General features: G+C 37.2%; 1 protein-coding gene across 1 annotated transcript in view; it reads left to right on the top strand.

Annotated features, from left to right (window-relative positions):
* DCC (DCC netrin 1 receptor) overlaps nt 1-26,833 on the top strand; it is a 566,817-nt gene that overhangs the window by 109,145 nt on the left and 430,839 nt on the right. Inside the window, exons 4-5 of the mRNA XM_054723604.1 lie at nt 6,030-6,180; nt 7,573-7,709. Coding sequence (XP_054579579.1) covers nt 6,030-6,180; nt 7,573-7,709 — 288 coding nt within the window. The remainder of the gene's footprint in view (nt 1-6,029; nt 6,181-7,572; nt 7,710-26,833) is intronic.

Below are 26,833 nucleotides of genomic sequence, written 5' to 3' on the forward strand. Positions count from 1 at the left end.
TGAAGTTGGCATATGGTCAGTTCTGCATTTCCTAGGCATGTGATACTTAGCAGCCCGGAGTGGGTGACTGAAGGGTCAGGCAGTCCGCCCTGACTTACACTGAGGCTTTCTCTGAAGGCGTGGAGAAGCCAAACCTATACTCAGTGAATGCAGAGGTCACAGAGGTGAATAAGAGAGCCTGTGCACCTTCCTCCTCTGGTCTTGTTTTACATCAATTTCTTCCTGGAACATAAAAAACAAAACACTGTGTCATGATATACAGGCATGCCTTTATTGATTCTTTATATATAAAAAAAGGGAGCTAGCATAAAAACTCTACCGCTTTTCTGGAAAGTTTTAAATGTCATTTTACACATTTGTATAAATTATGAAGATTTCTGGGTTTTCTAAATTAATTTGGACACATCACAATAGCAACATTTGTTTTCTAGGATTCGACTGTCAGCTGTAAAATTTAGAAACAAAAATCTATAAATGAAAAAATCACTTCCTTCAGGCCTTCTACTGATAGACTCAAAATGTGCCTGTGAGACAGAAGGGATTTGGCCATATGCCAGTGATAAGAATAGATGCTCTTCTTTCTTCCTCCAAACTGTAACTACAATTAGCAATGTGTGTGTGTGTGCGCGCTCACGCATGCGTGCTCATGGAGAAAAAAAGGAAATATGAACAGATGTAGGAGTATTTACAGAGATGGAATGACATATTTAGTTCTGAATTTGTGTAAATGAGGAAGGAAAGTAATAGAATCATAGATGATGAATAACAGCTCCTGAGAAATAGCTCCCTTTTCCCGCTCTGTTCAGAGCTCCTTGGCTTTTGGCCTCATGAAGGTTTCTGTTTGGTGTTAAATAAATTTTGAATCCAGTGATCAGGCTGGTTTTAGTGAAAGACACTCTAAACAGAATTAGAAGGCGTTTCATGGAATGTTTCACTCGGAGCACAGAGCACAGTCCCAGAACACTGCAGTACAGGGAGGATCACAATAACACAACTCATAATATTTTTGCTGTTGGAGGGTCTTGACTTCAATTTGTAAATAATCCAACACCTCAGGTAGGGTATGCTACATAGTACGTACTTGTGTGTGAGGACACATGGCACCTGTTGAATTTCCTAAAACAAAACTAGATGGGGCTGCTAAGGAGCCAGCAGGTGAGCAAGCAGTAAATTAGCTCAAAATCCAGGAAACTAGGTCTGCGAAGTTAAATTAATCTGTAAGTCTTACGCTTGCGAAGAAATCAAAGAGAATACCCCATGGTAGTGGGCAGTATCCTTTCATTTCCAATCAGAAACAAAAAAGGTTTGCATTAGGAAAGCATATAAATCAAAAGCAAGTACTGGTTATTTTAAGGAAGATAATTATTAAGCTGTGAAAACCAGTATTATGTTCTTGCTGACACAGATGCCAACAGTTCATAATTACATTTCTCTCTGCCTCAGTTATTCTTTAGACTCAGCCATGTAAGTTTAGTCACGTTGATATAGGGACACGGCCCCATTAAAAGAAAGTCATTGTCATCCCAGAGTGTGCATGCATTCCACACCTAATGTCTTAGAATATTATAGAGTTACCTTTCACTCTAAAACATACCCCAGCTTGGATAATGTATACAGTCATCATGTTCTCTTCCTATCAGGGAAGACAAAAACATGTGGCCTCAAGGCATTTGGGAAACCCTGTGAAAGCAAGGAGCCAGCTATAGCCTCACAGACTCAATGAACTTGGCCAGTGTAATGTCCAATGGAAACTAGTTTTCAGGGATAAAAATGCCTTTAAACAGAAAATGCTCTCTCTGCTTTCATGGTGTGCCTTCCTGGTGCCTCTTTAGCACACGGGCCCTGAAGACAGTGAATTTTTATTTCTGAGTATGTGAAGCGTGGGTAAATGTGTCGGGTAATATGACCTAAGATGCTTCTTAACTTTTAATAATCTATTGCTCAAAGACAGGGATTGGAAATACTTTGTACGGCCTAAATGCAAAATAATGATGTTGATGATTTTGATGAGAAGGAGGAAGAGGAAGTAGTGGAGAAGGATGAAGTAAATTTAGTTTATCAGTTTCTACTTGAAACATGTAAAACTATCCCCACATTGAAAGGAAATGGGCTTCGTGAGTGTCTCAGAAGGAGAGCTAATTTGTTGAGACTGTGTCTACATCAGTTCTCAGAGTGTGGTCCTGTGGCATTTCTTTATTTTTTTTAAAATATATTTTATTGATTTTTTACAGAGAGGAAGAGAGAGAGGGATAGAGAGTTAGAAACATCGATGAGAGAGAAACATTGATCAGCTGCCTCCTGCACACCCCCTACTGGAGATGTGCCCGCAACCAAGGTACATGCCCTTGACCAGAATCGAACCTGGGACCCTTGAGTCCGCAGGCCGACGCTCTATCCACTGAGCCAAACCGGTTTTGGCATGTGGCATTTCTTGAGAGGATTTCAGATCTGTGAGGTAAAACTTATTTTCAAGATAATATTTTGTGTATTTTTTTTTGCTATGTTGACTTAAGAATGTCTTAGATGAAGCAGTAAAAATTATTATATTAATATCTCCATCCTTAAAAACACATCTTTCTAATAGTCTGCATATCAAAACATGAAGGATATGAAGATACAATGTTTTTTGAGGGATAAACACTTCTGTGGACATTTGAGTTTCAAGCTGAATTAGCTGCCTTGTTCCCCCACGGACACCGTTTTTACTTGAGAGGACAATCAACAGAAAAGCAGTAGCTATGCAGACTAGGGTACTAGTTAGACATTTTCTCAGAAATGAATGAAGTGGGCCAGACAGTTCAAGGGAAATAGTATTAGCTGCCAAGGATGGATTCAAGCTTTTAGGTTAAATTAGAAATTTGGAAAACTTGTGTCCACTACTGGGAACTTGACAGCTTTGCAACATTTCCAGGCCTTTTGGATGGGATTGGTGGTGATGATAGCAGATGAGGGTTGGTGGTAGTGTATGATGAAATGTTTCAACATTTGGAAGATCTGTCTAACTCAGTGTACCATTCCAAATTACTATTGATTGATGTGCCAAAATCATGCATGGGTAAAAGATGTTTTCAAAATGCAAGAGAGACCAATGGGTTTTTATATAGTATAGCATAAAATGGTTATCAATATGGTGCCAGATTCCACATTAAAAAAAAAAAAAACTTTTAAGAAATTAGGTATTGAGTTTTGGTTTAGAGTTAAAGGATAAAATCTACCATTATCTAAAAACACTATTAAAATTCACTTCTCTTTTCCAACTGCATATCTGTTTAAAGTCAGGTATTTTCGTGTAATTCAACCAAATCAACATAACAGGGCAAAGTGCAGGAAGTAACACAATAACCTAGTTATTTCCTATTAAACCACTCATTTAAATATTTTCAAAAGTGCAGGGTGGGGCAAAAGCAGGTTTATAGTTGTTCATGTGGAAAATAATACAATAATCTATAATAATAAAATCATATATGCTAATTAGACTGGATGTCCTTCCAAATGACCTTCTGGATGAAGCCACTGCAGCTGCAGCAGCTGAGACAGAGGCAGCCACCGTGGTGGCAGGGGCCAAGTCCCTTGCACGGATTTCGTGCATCAGGCCTCTAGTTAACAGATAATGTAAAGATAGACTCTGTGTTTTGTGTATGCCCAGGTGTAAAGCTACTTTTGTGCCACCCTGTATGAAGTACTACCACTCTTCTCACTAATATTTTTTGTTTTGGAAAATAGAGGATTTTTAAAAAAATTTATTATTGATTTTAGAGAGAGAGGAAGGGAGAGAGAGAAAGAGAAATATCAATGTGAGAAAGAAACATTGATCTGTTATCTACTGGTTTCTGCTCCCACCAGGAATCAAACCTGCAACCTTTTTGGTGTACAGGATGATGCTCCAACCAACTGAGCCCCCTGGCCAGAGCAAGGGTGTGTTGTTTTTTTAATCTTATTTTTGGCGAGGGGTAAATAAATATTTACTAAATAAATATTTTAAAATATCTCATTTTTTCATTTTTAATATGGCAAATATGTGTAGGTATAACCTGCATAAACAAATGCTATTTGGGGTCCTTAATCAATTTCAAGAGTACACATCGTTCCTGAGATCAGACAGTTTGAGGTCTACTTTCATATCATTATTCATTTTCCTACTGATTACAGATCAGTCCTCTCTAACTCAGATAACAGAGTAAGCTAAAGTGGGCCAAATATTCCATTTAGCAAGTTAGAAAGAAAGAAAGAAACTTTCAGGCCTCTTGAGGACTTGGCTCCAGAATTCAAGTGTAATTCCCACCACCATCTATTGGTCAAAGCAAGATCGAGGGGCAGGCCAGGTCTAAATCATAAGGAGATAGACCTTTGACTCTGGAATGGAGGACTCAAACAATTTGTGATTATAGTTCATCTATCGCCGTGTTGTGAATCATATGAACTGTTTCCAATTGAAAACATTTCTATTAGTTTTTTTTTTTTCCTGAAAACATCCATAATATAATTTATTTTATTAGAGAAATATATTTGGAGAAGTGAAACCAAATTTCTCTGCCAAAAGTTAACATTTACTTCTGACACCACACACAAGAATAAACACAAAATGTATTAAAGGCTTAAATGTTAGACATGAAACCATAAAAATCCTAAAAGAAAACATAGGCAGTAAAATCTCAGACATTTTTAGTAGCAATATTTTTTTCTGATGTACCTCCTTAGACAAGGAAAACAAAAGAAAAAATAAATAAATGGGACTCTATCAAACTAAAAAGTTTTTGCACAGCCAAGGAAACCATCAACTGAATAAAAAGACAACCCACTGAATGGGAGACCATATTCGCCAATGATACATCTGATAAGGAGTGAATACCCAAGATTTATAAAGAACTTATGTAGTAGAAGGTGCATTGGATGAAGCTAAAAAACTTTATTTATTCAGTCTCAGTCTCTGTAAAGTTATTAAAAATTAAAAATAAACACAAGGCTTAGAAAGAGCCAAACATCTATATATATAAAAGCCTAAGTGACCAAACAACTGGTCAACTGGTTGCTATGTTGTGCACTGACCACCAGGGGGCAGATGCTCAATGCAGGAGCTGCCCCCCTCCCCCGCCACCCGGTTGTCAGTGTGCTCCCACAGCCAACCTCTCGTAGCTGGCCAACCTCCTGTGGTCCCTCCCCCTGGCCAGCCAGCCCCCCCCTGATCATCCCCGATCTACGGCCAGGCCGAGGGAGCCCACCTGTGCACGAATTTTTGCACCAGGCCTCTAGTATTGTTATGAAAAACAAACTTTAGTGTAACTTCCTTTGAGAAGACAGCAGATATTTTCTCATACCTTCTATATTCTAATCCTCTGCACTTGTGTGTTATTTAATATAATTCTAACATGTTTGCTTATTTCATTTCCCAATCCACAGAAGCAATAAACAAAGCAGAAGGAAGTGGAAGAGATATTAGAGGCAGGCAAACTGCATCTATGGAAAGTTTGGAGCCATGACCTTTAGAACAGTCACTGATAATGTTGTCTTGTTCTCTAATAATGACAAAGCAATAAGGCCTGTGGCCCAGAGGAGTGACTTGTAATCTCACGATTTTCCCTTTGCCTTATACCATGAGGTCATCAACAGTTAAGAGTATTTTAATATCATAATTCTAGAAACTAAGGACAGAAAAACTCTTTTAGGAATTCATTTCATAAGTTTTATTGGCATCTGTCCATTGTTCAGTCCTTCATTTCCATCACAGTGTCTTGCTAGGAACAAAAATGATTGAGCTACATTATTTACCTTTTTGTTTTTCATAAAATATATGATCCTGTGGCCCAGCCAGCAAGCGTCAACCTACGAACCAGGAGGTCATGGTTTGATTCCAGGACACATGCCCTGGTTGAGGGCTTGATCCCCAGTGTGGGGCGTGAAGGAGGCAGCCAATCAGTGACTCTCTCATCATTGATGTTTCTATATCTCTCTCTCACTCTCCCTTTCTTTCTGAAATAAATAAAAATATGTGTGTGTGTTTTTAAATGTGACCCTGTGTTTTCCCCCCACAGACCCAGGATTGCATAGGCAGCTGTATTTCCTGCAAAGACCCTCCAACGTGGTAGCCATCGAAGGAAAGGATGCTGTCCTGGAGTGCTGTGTGTCCGGCTATCCTCCCCCGACCTTCACCTGGTTACGAGGAGAGGAAGTTGTCCAACTCAGGTATTATAAATGTAGGACTCCGTGAAGCATATGCTACTGTTTATCTTTCTCTAGCTTGATAGCGATACCTACAAATGTTAGGGTCTTTGATAATAATTGAATATTTTTCCACATTCCTTGACATACGTTATATGAAAGACATTTACCCACCTAGATAAAGGGCGAGGAATGGTCAAAATTCATGAGATCGATTCTAAAAGGAAATGTTTAAAAGCCAGATTGTCATTGAGATAATTCTTCCCAAAGAGTCTTCAGCAAAGATACTCGGAAGGGTCTCATCCTAAGGAAGCATATAGAGAGCGAAATATTTCTTAAGAAACCAACATTTCTTGAATTCAAGATATAACCTTCAAATATAGTACGTCTGTGTAACTTTTCTTAGCTCCAATGATATCTCTCACTATCTTCTCTATAGCAAATATTTCAGATAAGGCAGGAAAAGAACCTGGCTGGCTTTGAATCACTGGACATTAATATTAAGGCAAAGTTAGAAAGTAAGCTCTTAAATAGAATGGAACACTAGTCTGAAACATTTTGATTGAATGGGTTTCACTTAAGAAATTAATTTCATTGATTTTGAGGTTTGGCGTGCTCCTTTTCAACACATTTATTTTCTATGGTGAGATAGGTGCAGAGACAATAAGTTAATCTCTAAACGTCATTTACCTTAAATCCTATATAATAGAAGGCTAATATGCAAATTGTCCCCTCAACCAGGAGTTCCACCAGGAGTTTATCCAGGGGGTGGGGCCGGCTAGCCAACCACCCGCAGCCCCTCCCCCCAGGCAGCCCCACCCCCAATCGGCACCCCCCCACCCCCGAATTGGGGTGGGCTGGCCTGGACCCCACCGGTGCATGGATTCATGCACTGTGCTTCTAGTTTTAATAAATGGTATGTTATCACAATACTTCTGAGAATATAAAAGCATACAGAAACCCTTCCCATCTGCAGAGTGTCACAATGTGTTCCCTGAGCATAGGCAGGCATTGCTGGCGCAGTGTGAAAGGGTCTTGTACAAAGGTTACTAAGTAGGATGCAGGCCACAGGACATTGACCTCCGCTGTGGGGAACAACTTCTCTGGACCTTGCAGCTTTCAAATTCAAAATGAAAGAACTGGCCCAGATTATCTATACAGTCTTCGCAGCACTAACATTAGTGCCAAGTTGAATCTACTTCAGTTCTTCAGTCACTGCATACAGCCTTCCAATGGGAGTGGTTTACCTTGAAGGAATTTCTCACTAATAACTGCCATACCATCAAGCCCCTCTGATACAGAATTTTTCACTTTTATAATTTGAATTTTCGTGGAGTTCATTTAAACCTTTGAGTACCTTGTTGATAGATGGGTATGTTAGTTTACGCTCTAATTTCATATGCTTATGTATTACAGGTCCAAAAAGTATTCACTATTGGGTGGAAGCAACTTGCTTATCTCCAATGTGACAGATGATGACAGTGGAACGTACACCTGCGTTGTCACATATAAAAATGAGAATATCAGTGCTTCTGCAGAGCTTACAGTCTTGGGTAAGTTAATGGCTTGAAATGAGTTTACATGGTATCCTTCAAAATATATCACCATGACGCTTCAACTGCTTATTGCCGAATTGCTTCCTATGTTTTTTAGTGGAAAATTGCCATCTTAATACTCCACTTGTAGCCTTGCTCTGCTTTGATTAATTGCATCGGGGTTAAATGCAGTGTTTGACTACTTGCTCATTGATTAAAATCCAGATTCATCACACTTTAGTCTATTTATTTCAGTGATACAACTGAAAACTACCAAAAATTATTATTTAACAAATGTGTTAAAGAAACAAATGTGATATTCCGAAATATATTATCTGGGGAAAATAAATGAAGTGAATGAGATAAATTGCATGACAAATATGAACCTCAATAGAAAAGTCAGTTGTCATTTGAGATGACAGGGTATCTGAGAGTGAGTTCAGATGTGTTGCTAAAATTGCTTTGTTAAGATGGAGGGACTGTAGATGTTATCTTGAAAGTGAATCATTAAAATCAAATACATCTAAAGAAAACTTGCATGGCAAGAATCTAATTTAAAGAAATTTAAGGACCACAGATGGGTTCAAATTATCCCGAGAGGAAGGGTCACCAGCTATCATTGCAAATTAATCATTCTTATGTGTGGTAGGTACTCCAATGGGATGCATATTTTATCATCTGCTCCAGATTGTTTTTAGGCCAGTTTCTTTGAATTATGTAGTTTGGAGAAAGTACCTTAACATTTGAATTTCAATTGATTTTTCATGTAGCAACAAAAAATTGTCTACCAGTCTTTGGATTAGTTTTCCTCTGGAATAAATCTTCTTACCTTTTAAAGAGCCCAGGAAAAATCATAGGCTCTTGGAAATTTATTCAGTAAAACTGAAAAGATTCGGAACACTGATTATATCAGCTGGCCCATATCATAATATCATTATGCTATCCATTCTGCTTTGTGGGTTTCACGTTTATTTTTAAAATGTTTTAATCTGTATTGAGGGTAATAATGCATATGATGGGTGAGGCAATGGACTTGTTTGTTCCTTGATCAAACCATAAATATTAAACTAAGAATAGGCACTTTAATTCTTTGGCTTTGGAGGTAATGTTATTCTAACTTAATATCATCTGTCTTTAAAATGACAACAATTTCATTCATTCTTATACTAGAGGCTGGTGCACGAAATTCATGCAAGGGGCTCAGCCATCACAGCCCCAGATTCAACCGGAGGTCTTCTGGTCTAATTAGCATATTATGCTTTTATTATTATAGATGGAAGTTTTTGGTGATACAAAAACCTTTACATTTGTAACATCAAAATACAGTAACATAGAATGGCTACCATAGAAATTATCTTGTAATGTGTATTACAGATCATAAGGCAAATACAGTTATCGGATGCAATATAATTCATAGTGATCATAGGTAAATCTCTAATTGCAAATGCATGAAGTCAAATTATATATCAAACAAATGCACAGTATTTAAATATCTAATACTTCATTGGTATCTAAGACAAATTTATAAATTCTGATTTCTGAGACTACCGAATTAGCATAGAAATATCTGTACAGATGTAAATATCTGCATGCATATTGACATTCATGTACATTCCTCTGTGTGTTCCTGTGCATGTGTGTGTCCTTCAGTTCTTTATTGTTGAGAATTATCTTGTTTCCAAGTTTCACTTAACAAAACCAAACACTGATATGATCGTTTTTATAAATATATCTTTGTTATTTATTTGCTTATAACTTAAAGAAAAGTATAGCAGAAACAGTTATACTCTCACCAGCAGTGCAAGAATTTGCCTGTCGCCTGGGCCAGCCTGGCTCAGTGGTTGAGCATCAACCTATGAACCAAGAGATCACGGTTTGATTCCTGGTCAGGGCACATGCCTGGGTGGCAGGCTCAATCCCCAGTGTGGGGTGTGCAGAAGGCAGCCAATCAATGATTCTCTCTCATCATTGATGTTTCTATCTCTCTCTCCCTCTGCCTCTCTGAAATTGATAAAAGTATATTTAAAAAAAGAATTTGTTTGTCATCATGAGTACATTCTTTCCTAGCCCCCAATATTTGCTTATTTAACAATTTTATAAAAGTAAGTCTTCTTTTTCTAATCTTCATCACTATTAAATTCAGGTTTCTTTTTATAGTTTTAATGTCATTTTTTTCACCTTTTTACTTTTATGGAAATAGTCATCTTCATTTGGTTGATTTGTAGGAGCTCTTTCTATAGGAAGAATAGTAACTATGCTGTGTATGCTCCATGTGTGTATTTTTGTCATTTTTTTAATTTAAAACAATTTATATTTTATATATGGTACGAAGTCTTTTTTTTTTTTTTAATGGCTGCTGGCTTTGTGGGCTTTAGACTTACATTTTTGTTCTAAATGGATCACCTTATTTCCAAAAGTCTAGATGTGATTGTTCATTGAATGTGTAAATTAGAAGCAGTACTAATTTTTAAAAAAACCCTTTGTGGGTTTTTTTTGGGGGGTGTTGAATCTTTCTAATAACTGGGTATACATTTTAAAGATTTCCCTACAGCCCTCGTATAATTTATAACTATTGTAGAAGGCATAATTTAATTCAGGAGGTGGTTATAATGCTGTTTTAACTGTTCTACTCAGGCTTTAAAGTAAGTATCAATATAATGATTTTTTTGATATATTCTTTGACTATTCTGATATAAAGTTCATCTTGCAGGGCTGAATTTATTTGGAAAATAGAATTTAATACTTTTTTAAGTGGAAGATGAAAAATAACATGAAAATAACCATTTATGTTAATGATTCTGACCTATTGGAATAGCCATCAGTATGTTATTGGTGAACAAGTTTTGAGTACATGTACCACATAGGTTCTGGGAAGGCTAACAAAGGTTTGAAGTCTGGCTTAAATGGGATTTTAGTATTACCACAAATGTATACAATCAGTTGCTCTAATGCCTTATGACAAAGATTTTTTTCATAATGTAAACTTGGAATCAGTGGAGATATGAGGAGTTGATAATATCTATTCTCATAAAAGACAGAGCATAAAGCCAGGGGGGAGGTGGGGAGAGATAGGAGGGGTCCTGGAGAGGATGCAGAGAGGATACCAGGCTCTCTGATATGGTTCTAGCTTCTGTTTCATTTGAATCACTACTGCCATAATGAGCTACAGAGCAGTAGTCTGTCCATTTTTATTTGCAAAATGTCCAACTTTCTGACTGAAGAATTATAATCACCATTTCTGAAAATATATTCATTTTTCCCTATATCTACTCACCTCCATCATCATGCAAACGTCCATACGCACAGCAAGATTTGCCACTGCCTTAGGTCTAGATTTATTCCTTGTCTGAATCGATGCATACATGCATGCGTTAAAAACGTATTTGATCTTTAACCAATAAAGTGCCCAACCTTGGATAATTCGTGTGCACTCTTCATAAACACACACACACACAAGAAGGTAGGTGGAAAGTTCACTTTTCAGTAGAAGCCATTAGGTCTGACATCCATGAGAAAATGAAAACATTTTTGAACTTTTCAGAAAGGATTCTGGAATTTTATTTTAAAGAAGTCTGCAGCAATTTATTCAATATACTATTAAAAGTTTACCTTTGGCTCTAGCCGGTTTGGCTCAGTGAATAGAGCATCGGCCTGTGGACTAAAGGGTCCCGGGTTGGATTCTGGTCAGGGGCAATGCCCGGGTTGTGGGCTCCACCCCCAGTAGGGGGCATTCGGGAGGCAGCAGATCAATGATTCTCTATCATCATTGATGTTTCTATTCTCTCTCTCCCTCTCCCTTCCTCTCTGAAATCAATAAAAATAAAAAATTGAAGAAAAAAGTTTACCTTTGTGTGTAGGCTTCCTCGATGATTTTCTTCATCAACTTTCTAGAAAAATGTTGGCTGTAATTGGCACAAACTAGTTAGTAGGAGACAAATAAGTCTGATGGGTCAGACCTTTGAACATAATTAAAGACTTGAAGCCACATCTAAGAGTTCTCCATATGCTCCACAGTGTGAGGGGCCCATATCATGTCACATGGTGGTTACTTTTCCCAAGTAAATACCTTTGCAAGGTTTGGGGAAGGTGTTCCTCCTGCAGGAACTTCCCCTTAAGAAGGAGGCTCCCATGGGTCACCCTCTCTGAGTGCCTGTGTTCAGGAGGCCTCTCTCCATTGATCTGAGCATGTCCACCTTAGACAGGTATGTTCTTTAAGCCTGATGGTCGTGTCTGTAGAATAATACATACTATCTACATTTATATACACAATTCACATACTAGCGTATTTTCTATTTTTAAGAAAATGTATCTTCAAAATTGATTCCCATCCTCTCTTAAATGCATATCATTATCTCAACTCATCATTAATGTACTGATTCTGCAAATGTAACTATAATAGACCAAGCTATTCAGAAAGTTTTAGGAACATTATCTTAAAAGGGAGTTAAGAAGACAGCATATTAAGATACATGGGAGAAGTTTAAACTGTTAAAAACTATCATTTTTATTGTAGTGGGATGGAAAACTCCACGTTAGTAACTCACTTTATTTTGAAAATGCTTTTGAATAATAAAAAAGATGGCTGAATATGTAGTGAATTAACCAATTACAGTTCCAGTCCCAGATATACAACTGAACCTCAGCATTAGTACTAAAGCAGCGACCAACCAATGAGTGAGTGCCTCTATGTGCTCTGCTAAGTACTCTTTGGACACAGAAAGGCACATGTGACACAGATCCAGGCTTCATTAGGAACAAGGACAGGAAGTGGGCATTAGTACAAAACCCAAAGAACTGTTGGGGAACGAAGGAGTCCAGGGGCCCTGGATAAAGAGTTCAACAAAGATGAGAGAATGGGAGTTGGGGTTTGGTTGGAGGAGCAGGGGAGAACTTTCCAGCAGGAAGAGTAATTGGGCAAAGGTTTGAAGATAAGCAAGGGGTGGGGAGAGGAGAAGTGATTGATGTGACTGAAGATTGTGGGTAGGAAGAGTTTCTGATGGTGGCTGAAAGGTGGCATAGATCCTGAATGTGTCGCTAATGTGGTTAGATTTTTATCTTTTTAAAAATATATCTTTATTGATTTCAGAGAGAAAGGGAGAGAGAGATAGGAACATCAATGCATGACCCCTACTGGGAATCGAGCCCACAACCAGGCATGTGCCCTAACTAGGAATTGAACCTTGACTTCCTGGTTCAAAGGTCCATGCTCAACCATTGAGCCCCACTGCCTGGGCTAGATTTTTATCTTAAGGCAATGGAAAGACACAGGAACGTTTTTGAGTAGTGCCTTACTAGCAGTTTCATCATGGCTAGTTATCTCTGAAATCCTCTTTTTCTTTTATAGAGAGTGATAATTATTTCTTCATAGGATTTGCTGACTGCTTGGGTGCCAGAATTGGGAGAGAAGTATTTCAGAAGAGCAGGCACAGCTTTGGGTGCCCCGGGATATAAAGAACCATAAGATGCTCTTCCAGCCCTCAGCAGAAGCCTAAAGCATAGTTGCAAAGATTAAGCAGAAACAAACAAAATGAAGTGCCACCTATTAAAACACCTCATGCTCTCTCTTTGCCCCAGGCTTTCCTCATCTATAAAATGTACAAAACAAGTGATCCTCCCATGATTCTCATGATTATGGAGATATCATATAATGATGTCCTCATGATACACAGGTTTTTCTTTGGCAGCAATCTAGAAACAGACCGCAGCGGCAGTTTGTGGCACGTGTAGGCTATCCTTATTTGTGAAACATTTTGTATTTCTTACTTTCCTCTGTGCTTCTGCAGCCTGCTATTCATGCTTTCTTCCCAACTAGATGATAAGAAACTTAAAAACAGATGCCAATCATGGCTTGTTCATCTTGACCAATCAAATTCTTGGTTTGTTCTCTGGCTCATCTGAGATTTAAACTTAAGAAATATCATTGTAGGTACATTATGCCTAAGTTATCTAACTTTCTATCAAAGTATTTTACAAGCTCTTCATTGAAACTCATGGTTTTTTTCATAGACTGAATTGTTTCTCTCCAAATTGACATGTTGAAGCCCTAATCACCAATTTGACTGTCTTTGGAGGTAGGGCCTTTAAGGGGGTAATTAAGGCTAAATGTCCTAAGAGTGGGGCACTGATCCAATAGAAATGGTTTCTTCATAAGAAGAGGGAGAGGCATCATAGCACTCTATCTCTCAGCGCACGCACACAGAAAGCAGGGCAGGTGAGGACACGGTCTGCAAGGCCAGGAGAGCTGTCTCACCGGAAACCAACCCTGCGGGAACCATGATCTTAGCCTCCCTCCCTTCAGGACTTTAAACAATAAGCTTATGTTGTCTGAGACACCCAGAACCAGGGAGTTTCTTATGGGAGCTCAAGCAGACTAATGTAACCACAGAAAGAGTATGTGTTCTATGCATTATATTGTTAAAAACTATTTATTTTTGAGCCCTAGCTGGTTTGGCTCAATGGACAGAGCATTGGCCTGCTGAGTGAACATGGGTCCCGGGTTTGATACCAGTCAAGGGCACATGCCCGGTTTGCGGGTTCAATCCCCAGTGTGTGTGTGGGGGGGGGTACAGGAGGCAGCTGATCAATGATTCTCATCATTGATGTTTCTATGTCTCTCTTCCTCTACCTTCTTACCTGAAATCAATAAAAATATATTTTTAAAAAAGATTCTTCATTGGTTTTATAGAGACATGAGCTACAATGGAGAAGCATTTCAGTAATATTTATTACATATCGTTAGTACTGACAATCTTAAATTCCTGGCAGTGTAAAAAAATAATGTCCTTCTTAAAATAGCAATGAATCAAAAATTATTGGTTTATAAATGAGGTTCTGTGTAGTTATAAGATTATAAATTTAATGTTCCCCTGTCTTAGCTTTTCTTCAATATCACCCTCCCTTTATTTAGTAATTTTTGAGTAATAGGTCCTTCTCACGTTTTAGATCCTATCATCTTAAATATGTCCCAATTTAATAGTAAATATGTCATTAGCTATTAGGAAATTGTGTTTCTTTCTTTTCTTAATCAATTCTTAGATAAATTTAATTTACTGCAACAAGCTTATTGAAGTAAATATTCATGCCCCATCAACTCTCAGATGTGTCTAGTAATGAAAGAAAGCATGATAATTAAACACTGATGTGATTTTGTATTTTTTATTTTTATATATGTTTTAGTTTTAATAATTTTATTTTTACTGAAATCTATGTGATATTAGTTGCTAACTTCTGAGCATGTGTAATTGACCAAGTAGGGAATTGACCCAGCCATTTGTTTGGAGAGGAAGTGGAACATCCACTTGCCAGCAAGGTGTTCAATGGCCTCCTTTATAAACTTGCTGGGGGATCACCTATGCTGGGTGTTAGGCTCATTCTTAGTCAGAAATGGAAAATAGCTATCATAAAACATATTAATTAAGATCATATTTATCCTTCTATTATAATGTCAACTCTTCATTTGAATGGAGCTCTCCTGAATTTACAACATCACTGCTTCTGACTTAACAGCAGTCCTTAAATTTCATGTCTATCTGTAATTGGCCTTTATTATCAGTGACCCCCTCACCCATCACATTTAATGATCATATTCATAAAAGTAGTGCCTTAGGTAAGTTTATATTGATTATCCTTTATGAGGTAATTGCCACATGGATCTTATTGAAATTAGTTTAGAATTTTTCCATGACCTAAATGTAGGATACAAGTGCATAACCTAAGGCAGAATTAAGTTTTAAAAATTCAAAACTATCTATGAGCTGCTTCTTCCTATCATCTGTGTTGCTTTCTTATTATAGTTAAATTCCTCATCTGGGATTATAGCTTTCATAAGAGTATGCCGAGGTTCTATCCAAAATAATGTTTGGAAGATTCTGTTGAATACATATGTTTTATATGCAGTTTAATATATTTGAAGTCCTACTATGTGGAGCTCTACTTTCCCCCCCTGTTCTCTTGGAGATGACAGTTTGAGCAGTGTTTTGCATTTATACTTGAGATGGTCATGAATCTATTTTTTTCTTTCTTGGATAGACAAGGAAGTAGAGGCCCCAGAGGGAAAGGCAAAGACTATGTACTAACTCAGAGCATTAAAAGGCAATCTAAGGCCATGATTTTAATTAGCCCTCACAGTCCCAGCAAGGTGAATGGACCATCTGCGGTATAGAAGGAGAGAAACTGCTGAGAGTGGTGCAAAGGGCATTTCATGCCAAAGTTGTCCTCAGGTACCAGAGCTGTGCATTATCCCAGGAAGAGTTTGAATCTGTGATAGGACCAAACTAAATTAGACAGAGTGTTTTAATTAACGTTGGCAGGCGATAGTGTCAGTTGTACTTGCTAGTTCTCAAGGACTAGAGAGCAAAGTGTGGCATTTCCTTATTTACATTTTAAGCTTTTTTCTGTTTTATTATTTCATATGTGAAGGTATAGTCATTTCACTATTTTTACATAGCAAGGTATAGATTCATCTGCAGTATAGTATCATATATATGAGCAGGAAATCATCAGAGTATAACTGATACTCATACACTTGGAACTCATACCATATAAGCAAGGCTCCTACCACCACTTGATGGTAATGTCCCTAAGGGCAAAAACACCAACCTGGAAACATATCTTAAAATAGAGAACTCTGTTAAAGCATTTGGAGTTTCTATCTATACATTTTTAAGTCATTTATTCATTCATTCAACAAATATGTACTGAAAATTCAGTAATTTTGTTGCCTGAATCTTTGGGGAAAAAACAGCTTTACTGAGATATCATTTACTGTGATTTGCATACTGTACAATTTTGCATTTGAAGTGTATGATTTACTGTTTTTCAGTATAATCACAGATGTGTGCAACTCTATTCAACACAGCCAGTTTTAGGACAGCTTCACACCTCAGAACGTAACCCTCTACCCTTTAGCTATCACCCCCATATCCTCCTATTCTCCCTCTTCCCCTGCCTAACCCAACACCCCAAACAAACACCAATCTATTTTCTTTCTCTGTTGATTGCCTATTCTGGGTATTTCATGTGAATGAAATCATGGAATATGTTCCATTTTGTGACTTATTTCTCTTTAACTTGGCATACTTTTGTCAAGGTTCATCCTTGGGGTATTTCATTCCTTCTTATGGCCAAATAATATTCCATTGTATAAATACACTATGTTTTATGTATTCACTCATTAGTTGAACATTAGTATTGTCTTCACCTTTGCCTATTGTGACTAATTCTTTATAAGCATTTGTGTACAAGTTTTTATGTGGACCTATATTTTCATTTATCTTGGATATATACTTAGAAGTGAAATTGATCAATCATGTAACTATGTTTAATCTTTTGAGGACCTACCAGTTTTCTATATCGACAATACCATTTTACATGTTACGAGTAGAGTATGAGTATTTCTATTTCTCTACATCATCACCAACACTTGTTATTAACTAACTTTATTATATTCAGTCTAATGAATGAGAGGTGGCATCTCATTGTGCGTTTGATTGGGATGACTAATGATGTTGATTCTCTCTTGTGGGTTTATTGGCTATTTGTATATTTTTGTTGAAGAAATGTCTATTCGTTTTTATTTGGGTTATTTGTCTGTTTATTATTGAGTTGTAATGACTTTTTATGGGCATATGTGTTTGCGGTGAGGAATACCACTTTCCTAGGAACAGGTTAAGGGACATGTCATATGGAGGAACTGCTGAAGACAACATGAGGTCATTGGCTACCTGGTACCTGGGTGACAATGTTTGAGTTCAAAAAGCCTTTTTTTCTCATGCTTTGTTTTCTTAAGCTGACACTGTGTCATGTATGCACACTGCTCTTTAATCATTAGATCTGACACTATGTGCACACATGTGGTAACCCTTTCCCTATCCCGTGCTTCCATAATTTCTTGTTAATTCTACTATTAACACTTAACACATTGGTTAGGCAGTTTCCATAGACATTCATATGGTCAGTTGTAATCACATATCCATGAAACCGGTTTCTCAAGGGAAGGGGTTGTATCTGAGTCATTTTCACGTCTTTAGTAACCTGCATACTAGTTGGCATGAATTAAGCTTTTAAGAAATATGTACAAATTTCAGATTTTTCTCTCTCAGAATTAAATTTTCATCCTGAATGTTGAATTTTAGTATGCGAAAAAAAGTTGTCATTTATTTCATCCTTCTTGTGACAAAAGAATCTTTGTACACAACGCTCAGACTTAAGCCTGCTTACTCATTTTATCAATATTCTCGTGGTACAGAAAAGCTGTTTCTATGCATGAAGTTTTAATTGCACTACGATTAAGCTATGACATCATGTGCTAAATTTTAACAGAAATAGTTTGGTAGATATTCCTTGTGAAACATATTTTGGGATAAACCTTTTTGTTTACCAACATTCCCAAGACTGTTTTAATTACTAGGTATTCAGAAAATAATAAATAAACAAGACAAACAACACACAAATTTGCTGTGGTTCCTTCAATTTGGGAAATGCTGTCTCAAAGTTAAACAGGTACATACTATAGGATTTTCTAGAATCTCAAACAGGCTAATAATGTTAGGAGAATGCTGTGGCACTTACACAGGTGGAAGAGGTAAAACTTATTTTCCTTCTGACCCAGCGTCAGATCTGTTTGGAGAATGAAAGAGTGCGTCACGTGGAGAATCTCCTGGTACCATCTGCACAGCTTCACCGATTTGGCTTATACATATTTGCAATGTACTATATAAATTCCTATGGAAACTGCCTACCCAATAAAAATGGGATTTCTACCACAGTTAATGGGTGTAGTCGATGTTTTATTCTTGCAGTTCGGACCCATTACACATTCTGCAAGGAGCAACATGATTCTATTTTAATCACAGCCCAGTGCTTCCCTCCTGCTAAGAAAAATAAATGTGATATTTGTGAGTTTGCATCCACTGCTTCTTTAGAGGACCAGCAAAGAAAATAATTAGCCCGTGATTAAATCATATAATTCAATTTTCCCCTGCATATGTTCTTACTGACAAAGTAGTTCATGAATCCAACTGCTGAATGCTCAGTAATAACACTTTATCACCAATTTATAGTGCATGAAAACAAAAGAAAATTGAAATGAGCTGGGGGATTGTGGTGTGTGAGTGTGTGAGAGAGTGTGTGCGATTCTTAAAGGATGGTGAATCAGAAGTGGTGGTTGTGCCAGTAACATTGTATTTCTCCATTGGCATGTTAATTTAGCTTGCAAAATACCTCTGAAATTAAGATTCACCAGGTCATTATGTAGATATATGCAGGAAGGCAGCGTGAAAAGAGGAACGTTTCCCTTTTTTGACTTTTAAAACAGTAATAAAATAATAATAAGTGAAAATCTGGCCTCTGAAGAAGATATCAATGTTCTCCTCACCACCCCTTCACTCTCTTCCATGGAAAGAGAGAAGCAGGTTTGTTCTCAGTTTTCACTTCCACGGTAAACTGCTTGGTTTTCTTCTCTTAGGCTTGATTCTTTATGGACACTTCATGCTTATCAGCGTCACCCTAAAATCAGGAGTGTTTATATGCTTGTGACTCTCATCTTCTATCCTGTCCTCACTTCCCCCTTCCACATCTTGCTTCTCTCTCTACTCCTTCAACGTACCCCAGTTTACCCTGGAGGTTGTTACTGGCAAATGGCCATGAACACATCTCGGATCTCTAAGCATTGTCTGTGCAATGGGCCAATGACAGCTAACCTGCAGACTTGTTATGAAGAGCAGACTCAGAGAAATAACGCATGTTCAGTGCAGCTCCAGGACAGTGCCTGGAGTAGAGCAGATATCCAGCAAGTGGCTTTGTTATCACCGTTGTTATTATCTGCACATTAACATGCATCCTCCTTAAGTACTCAGACTCAGAACAGCAAGTCTCATTCAGATTGCATCCTCAGAGGGAGGGCTCTTGCCATCTCTTGACATTTCAAGAAAACCCAAGGAGAAAGGAACTGTGATAAAGACGTATATTTGAGGTGACCCTAGGAATAACAGAACTTAAGCAGGGGAGCAAAATTTATCATAACGCACAGGATCACTGAACCAAAGTTGTAGAAGTGGGGACTGGAGCAACGTGAATGAGAGGAGATGAATACGTTGTGCTGGTTTGGGTGGGCCTCATAGTCTAGGGTCGTGGATGTGAACCAAGGTCTGGTACATAAGAAGCATTATCGATTAGCTATTATTATTTAAAAAACTAATTTGAGCTGAAAATATTACAGGTTTTCTTGAGGGAGTTTGGAAAGTGTGTTATCATTATTTATACTTCACCAAATATTATGAAAAATGTTAATGATGTAAGTTATTAAGAAAATCACCCAGAAAATAAATACTCTCAATTAAGTTAGCTTCAGATAGAAAGGAATATTTGTCATTCATATATATAATGCATATGAACAATGTCAAAATAAGTAAATAGAGCTTGGCTTAATGAATATGGCTTCAGTGTTGCAATATATTACACCCAGTCATCAGCTTTGTGCCCCCTTTTTCTTATACCTTACATTAAACCCATTACAGTTAAACCTCCAGAATTATTTTTTAAAATATATTTTTATTGATTTCAGAGATAAGGGAGAGGTAGAGAGAGATAGAAACATCAATGATGAGAGAGAATCAATGATGATGATCGGCTGCTTACTACACACCCCGCACTGGAGATTGAGCCTCAACCAAGCATATGCCCTGACCTGGAATCAAACCTTGACCTCTTTCTTGGTTTATAGGTCGAGGCTCAACCACTGAGCCATGCTGGCTGGGCCCTACGGAATTATTTTAAATCTACCCATTCCCCTCCATCCTGAATTACTAGGCTCTGAATCCAACTAATTTCTTCTGTTACCTGAAGCAGGCCTCTAACTAACCTCCTAACTCTTCCAGTCTTACCATATTATAACCCAATCTCACCCAGTATGATCTTGTTAACAGGTTAATCAGAATATAGGATATTCCTTCTTAGAAACTACAACCTTTTTATTTTTTAGACTAAACTAAGGAGTTCATAAGAACTCCTTACTGCAACCTACCGCATAAACCACTGTAGGATTTAGCTTGCATTCACTTTTCTAACTTCATCACCCTTCCTCTGTTCATCAGGCTCCACTTGTAATGGCCTCCTGCCTTTTTCTTGAAAAAACCAAACAAGTTCCAATCTCAAAATATGTGTCTGTAGATCTTTTTCCCTAGTTCATATTGCATACACCACATCTTATGAGATTTGTCTTTGTCCTTTATGACTAAATCAGCCTCTCCCAGTGACTCCATTCCACCATCCACTTATTGTTTTCTTTGTAGTACATATTACAATGTGTTATTCGTTATTATCTGTGTACTCATTCAATGTTTTGTCTCCACCAAAGCTGAGTTCTTATCTGTTTTGTTCAATATTACATCCCCAGAAGCTAATCAAACAATCAACAAATCTGTTCAAATAATGATACATTGCCATCATCATCGTCGGTATTGATGTTTACAGAACCCACATGTATTGAGCATTCATTTATGTTCCAGGCATCATGCCAACTTATGTGCTTTCTTATTTACTAACCTAAAACATCTGTAAGGGAGGTCTGTTTTCATCTCCATTTTAAAGGTAAGGAAATTGAGGCTCATCGGCATTACTACTGTTGTAATTGTCATCTTCATTATCATCATCATCATGATTTCAGGAAGTAGAAGTAGAATTGGTTTGCCTTTCTCACACAGTGGTCAGAGGAGGGAATAGGGCCTGCAGATGTAGGAAATCTCATCAAGATGACACAAATGAACTGGTCAGAAAGGTGGACCATCAAGGGATGGCTTTCAGCAAGTGACAAACAGATGGAAATCCTGGAGGCTGTGTAATTCTCAAAGTGTGGTCTCCAGGCCAGCAACATGGGCATTACTTGTGAGCCTGTTACAAATGCAGAATCATTGGCCTACTGGGTCAGAATCTCTAGGGTCGGGGCTAGGAAACTATCTAAATAAGCCTTCAAAATGATTTTTAACCAACTGCATTAAAAAGTTCTGGCAGTTAGCCAAGGAAACAGGAAATTCACAAGAGTACGGCAAGACATTCATGTTCAAAAATCAAACCACACAAACAAAAGTCAGGTTAGCGGGCCAGGCACAAAGATGTGGACCTGTTGCTAAAGTTGGAATATAGGGAGGGGATTGGTCATAAGCAAAAACAGTCAAGGTAGATAACAGGGCAGTGAGTCAGAGTAAGACTAGACAGCATTCAGGTAGACTTGATCTTCTCACCTGTAGCACTTGCTCAAGTTCTTAAAATCCCTGTCTGGTACACAGGATTAGTATCAGTACGTGAGGTTGGACTAAGCCAAAAGTAGAGTAAAAAATGCTTCACCATGACTCCAGTTATATAGCCTGGAAGAATGTGGGTGTGGGGAGGCAGGTGGGCCTTTATGGCTGCACGCAGGTCTGTAAGTTTGCAATGACTCAGATGCTGTTCCGATGGGTGAGATGGATGGGTCCTGCAAGAACATTTTGTAGTGCTGTGTGAATAGGCAAAATAATAGTGGAAAAAGTTCATCTGTGGAAAGTATAAGGTAATGTACCTGGGGAAATATAATTCAAGCTATCCTGATAAAATGAATTATTCTCTCTGCTACTACTACGTCCGGAAAAACGATACCGGAATCTATGTCAACTGTCCCTTGAAGGCAGTCCGATGTAGAGTGGCAGTTCGAAGGTTCACCAAATGCCAGAGATAGCTATGATAAAATTGGAAAAAAGGTATTATATAATTGTGTTAAATTTTTCAACAGAACTAATAATATTTTGTACATAGTTCTATTCAGTGCATTCCAATAAGGCTATAAAACAGTTAGAGAAGCCTGAAAGGTTAACAGAAACGATCAAAGGAATTAAATAGTAAGACCAGATGAGGAATTTTCAGTTCAGAAAATGATGGGTGAAAAGGGACATCAAATTTATGTCCATGAAGATATTAGGTAATAGAACATGGACATGCTCAACAAATTCAGGAATATGTACCTAGAAGAACTCTCTTGAAGCTTGAAGGTAATTTTTTGATAATAAAAAAGAAAGTAGGACTTCTTTATACAGTTGTGAGTAGGAGAAACAGAAAGTTTATTCTTGTATTGCTATTTATTAATTATTGTGTTATTTTCCATACAAACAACTGTAATTCTACTTTTGCCCCCACCCTGTATACGTGTTGGTACATTCATTGATGTTGTTCCCCATGAGAGAGTTTACAAACTAAAAAGATGATAAGGAACAAAAATAACTATTTATTTATGGAAAATTAGATTCAAAATGCTTTATAAAGGAAAAGCCTACGTTATTCTGGACATTTTCTTAATGTTTAAAAAAGACATTATTTTGGGGAAATCCAAAATTAGGCATCTTCATGAAAAATGAAATCCAGGAACTGAAGATTGATATAGCAATAAAGCTGTGCACAAACATATACTAATACACACACACATGCACACACGCATAGACATCTATGAATTTATATTTACTTTCTTTTAAAATAAAATGTTTCATAAAAATATGTATGCATTAATTAGAATTACATTTGAAAATACAGACTAGTAGATTAAAAATATTACACATAGCTTCATTATCCAAAGGTATCTACTATTAACATTTTACTGTTCTATTTTCTATTTGTAATTCTCATTTATCTGATTTTTAAAAAGCATTCACTGTCTCTAGGATTTTACTACTAGCCATGTAGACTATTGATTCAATATACGCATTTTTAAAATCATAATAATGTGAAAATACTAATATTCTGTTAAATTCAGTCTACGAGTATATAGGACTTTTGCTTTATATTCAAACTAAGTTTAGACTATAGACTTTTTTAAAACCTGGTTTTAATATTCAGGTTTATTATACACATGAAGTTAAATAGTTTTCTAATTCTATATTTGTATAATTATGGCATTTTTTTTGTAATGTTTTTTGTTTCACATTTTTAATACTATTTTGTTTAGTATGTAAAGACATTTTAGATGTGTCTTTTAATAGCACATAGGTGACTCACAAGTTTTTCATTTCTAACCAATTTGAAATGCTTGCCTTTTCCAAAGAGTGTTTCACATATTTATATTTATTGTCACACATAATTTAAGTTATTGTCATTAGATATTTGAAATACAGTATTCGGGTTTGAATAATGGTATTGTTATCCAGCTATATTATAAAGTTGTATGAAGATTTAGATTAGATAGTGAATTTAAAACACTTGTATAATGCCTGGCACAGAGTAAGCATTCAAATTATTATTATTGTTCTAATTATTTTCTCTGTCTTATTTTATACCTCTTTTTTAATTTGAATACCAAGTTGGCTTTTTCCTTTGTTTATATTTTCTACTGTATAGATTTTATGGTTTTAATTTTTGTAGTAACTCAGAAGATAGAAACACTATTAAAGTTTACAGGCAATTAACTAAATGGATAAAATAGCTACATAAATCTTTACTTAGAAATATGCATAGATTCTCCAAATATGTACTTACATCTCTATATTAATGTTATGTTCAATGTAATAGAATATATTATATTATGTTCAATGTAATACATTGTTGCTTAAATTGCAAAGTATCATTACAATTTGTGTTGTTATTACTAATAGTGTGGCAGGCACATATGCTTAGTCTCATGATAAAGAGAAGATATCCAAGTATAGATATTTTCAGGGTATTTTTCAAGTATGCCCAACTAGTGAACATGACATGGGATAAATTTTCCATGAGGATATGCATATTTATCTGGACTGTAGATGCAGATGAACATTATTTGGGGGAAGTTTATTTGATCCTGCATTGAAGGTGATCCACCCCAGAAGTGGATCAAATCTATATATTACGATGAAGCTATTCAGCCCATTTCTCCCTGAATGTGACATACCTACCTGTTCATGTAATGCAGTCTTTTTATATTCCAGATGGGGTTATCCTTTCCCCTTCTCTGCATCTTAAATTGTCTGTGTTCTTACTTTTCTTATGTTTTCTTCTTCTGGATATTTCCTCTTAATTATTGTTTATTAAAAAGGAGTATATAATTACTAAAAAAAACTTCAAAAAGTTCAGCAACGTGTACAACTAAATTAAATTTGTTCCCTCTAATAAAATCCTATCCTCATTTGCTAAGGCCAAACACCTTTAAGAGTTTCTCACATCTTTAATCATCTGTACTAGAAACTACATGATCAGAAAAAAAACACAAAAAACAAACCATGTGATTCCCAGAGGAAGAGACCCTAGTTCAAAGTATGATTTTTCTAGCATTTCCTTAAGACAGTCATTAGATATCAAAGGAAAGTTATTTTCTCTTCGTAAAATCGGTCAATAATTTCCCCTACTTATACCCTAGGACTGTTGTGATGATCCCATAAAATAAAATAGGGTAGGTAAAACTAATTGGTGAAGTCAACAGGCCATACAAATTTAAGTCACTTGCATTTATTGTATAAAACTCGTCCTCCTCAGCTCAAATACCCCTTTTACTCTGTCTAACCTTAGTCTTTGCTGAACTTAGTTTCATTCTCATAAACAGAACCAATTTACCTATTTATATACTAACAATCACTCTTAACCAACCGGAGTAATTTCTCACTTATTTAACATCCCATAGAATTGTATTTGTACCTTTCCCGGGTTTCTTACACCATTCTCCTCCATGGGATTTTATCCGTTTCAGGTGCTAAATGTATCTCTGGCTCAACATCCCCCAGCAGCATCCAACATTCCTTTCAAAGCAGATTTGAAGCATTTGTTAAGTTATAAGTAGATTAATAAATAAGCAGATGAGTGACTTAGGGAAGTATTTCGAAGTCATTATGGACATCCATTCTCAGGTAACAAGACTTAAAGCCATGTCTACACACACCCACCCCCTCCCCGCTAGTTGCCACGGCAGGTGTTAGAGTGGCGCCTAACATAGGACATGGATGCACAGCGTGGACTGGCTGCCTCCTCTAGGCTTGCTGTCCCTCTGACGTGGTCCAAACTCACACACAACACATTGAGTGGCTCCTGCCAAGTTCCCTCTGCATCTGCCAGTTCTGTTTGCCAGGGAGTCCTTTGGACGCCCCCAGAGCAGTGGCCTGCCTGTACCCACCGGGCCACTCAGATACCGCACGGAAGACAGAACGTACAGCCGCCATTTGTATCACTGACTTTCAAAGCTTCCTGAACAAATGGCTCTGGCTGGATCTACTTCAACGCGTTGACTGAAGCAGACAGAAAGCTTCCTGCCAGGCACTTGTATTTACCACACAAATTTGTCAGCTTAACCAAACATTTCAGTGTGTTCGGAGCAGAAATTTGAGCTGATGGATCTAAAGGGCTCAAACCCTGTGAGAGAGATGAAGATACATCAAGATATAGAACAGTGTCTACACGACTCCAAAGTGATCACTAAGTAAAGGTGTTTCATAGGAACCGTGGTGTTGCCTCCTCCATCCCGCTTACTGGGTTCAAAAAAGCAGTGAGACCCTTTCGTGAGTGTTGCACGTTTAGGCTAAAACACTGTGGTGGTGTTAGCAGTAATCTTGAGATGCCCTGATCTGCGTAAATTACACGGCACAAATGCTATTATAAACCCTGAGCAAAACCACGTGATGTAGTTAGTGATCCTTGAATTCTTATTTCAGCTTTCACATCGCCTCCATCTTCTATGTGTCTCTGCTCCACTTCTCTTTCTGTAAAATGGGAATTACTCATTTTCATCAGTTGCTGTCACACTATCTTCAGAACATAACGTTAGATGTGCAATAAAAACCTTCACAACGCAAATGCCATGGGGGACTCCTACACCCTGTGGTGTAAACCTAGCAGATGTCACAAAACGATCCTTCCAGATGATATAACCATCTTTGATATGCCGATAATTATCTTGTTACTACTTGCTCCTTTCAGGATCATTTGGAGATAAGGTAATCAACATATTGGTTGTAAATGTCATAACAATTACCCGCTTTCCCTTAATTTGTCATTTTACCATTTCTTACACATGTAATTTAATTCAGGCTGACTTCTTTTGTTCTGTCAGGAGTCTTTTGGGGAGAAAATTAAATAAATAAGACAGAGTTTTCAAACATTTAAAATTACATTCATGTAGGAAATACTTATTTTGCAAGTGGGTCTGTAGAACACTTTCAGGAAAG

The sequence above is a fragment of the Eptesicus fuscus genome, chromosome 12, assembly GCF_027574615.1.
Source record: "Eptesicus fuscus isolate TK198812 chromosome 12, DD_ASM_mEF_20220401, whole genome shotgun sequence".
Classification (NCBI taxonomy): Eukaryota; Metazoa; Chordata; class Mammalia; order Chiroptera; family Vespertilionidae; genus Eptesicus; species Eptesicus fuscus.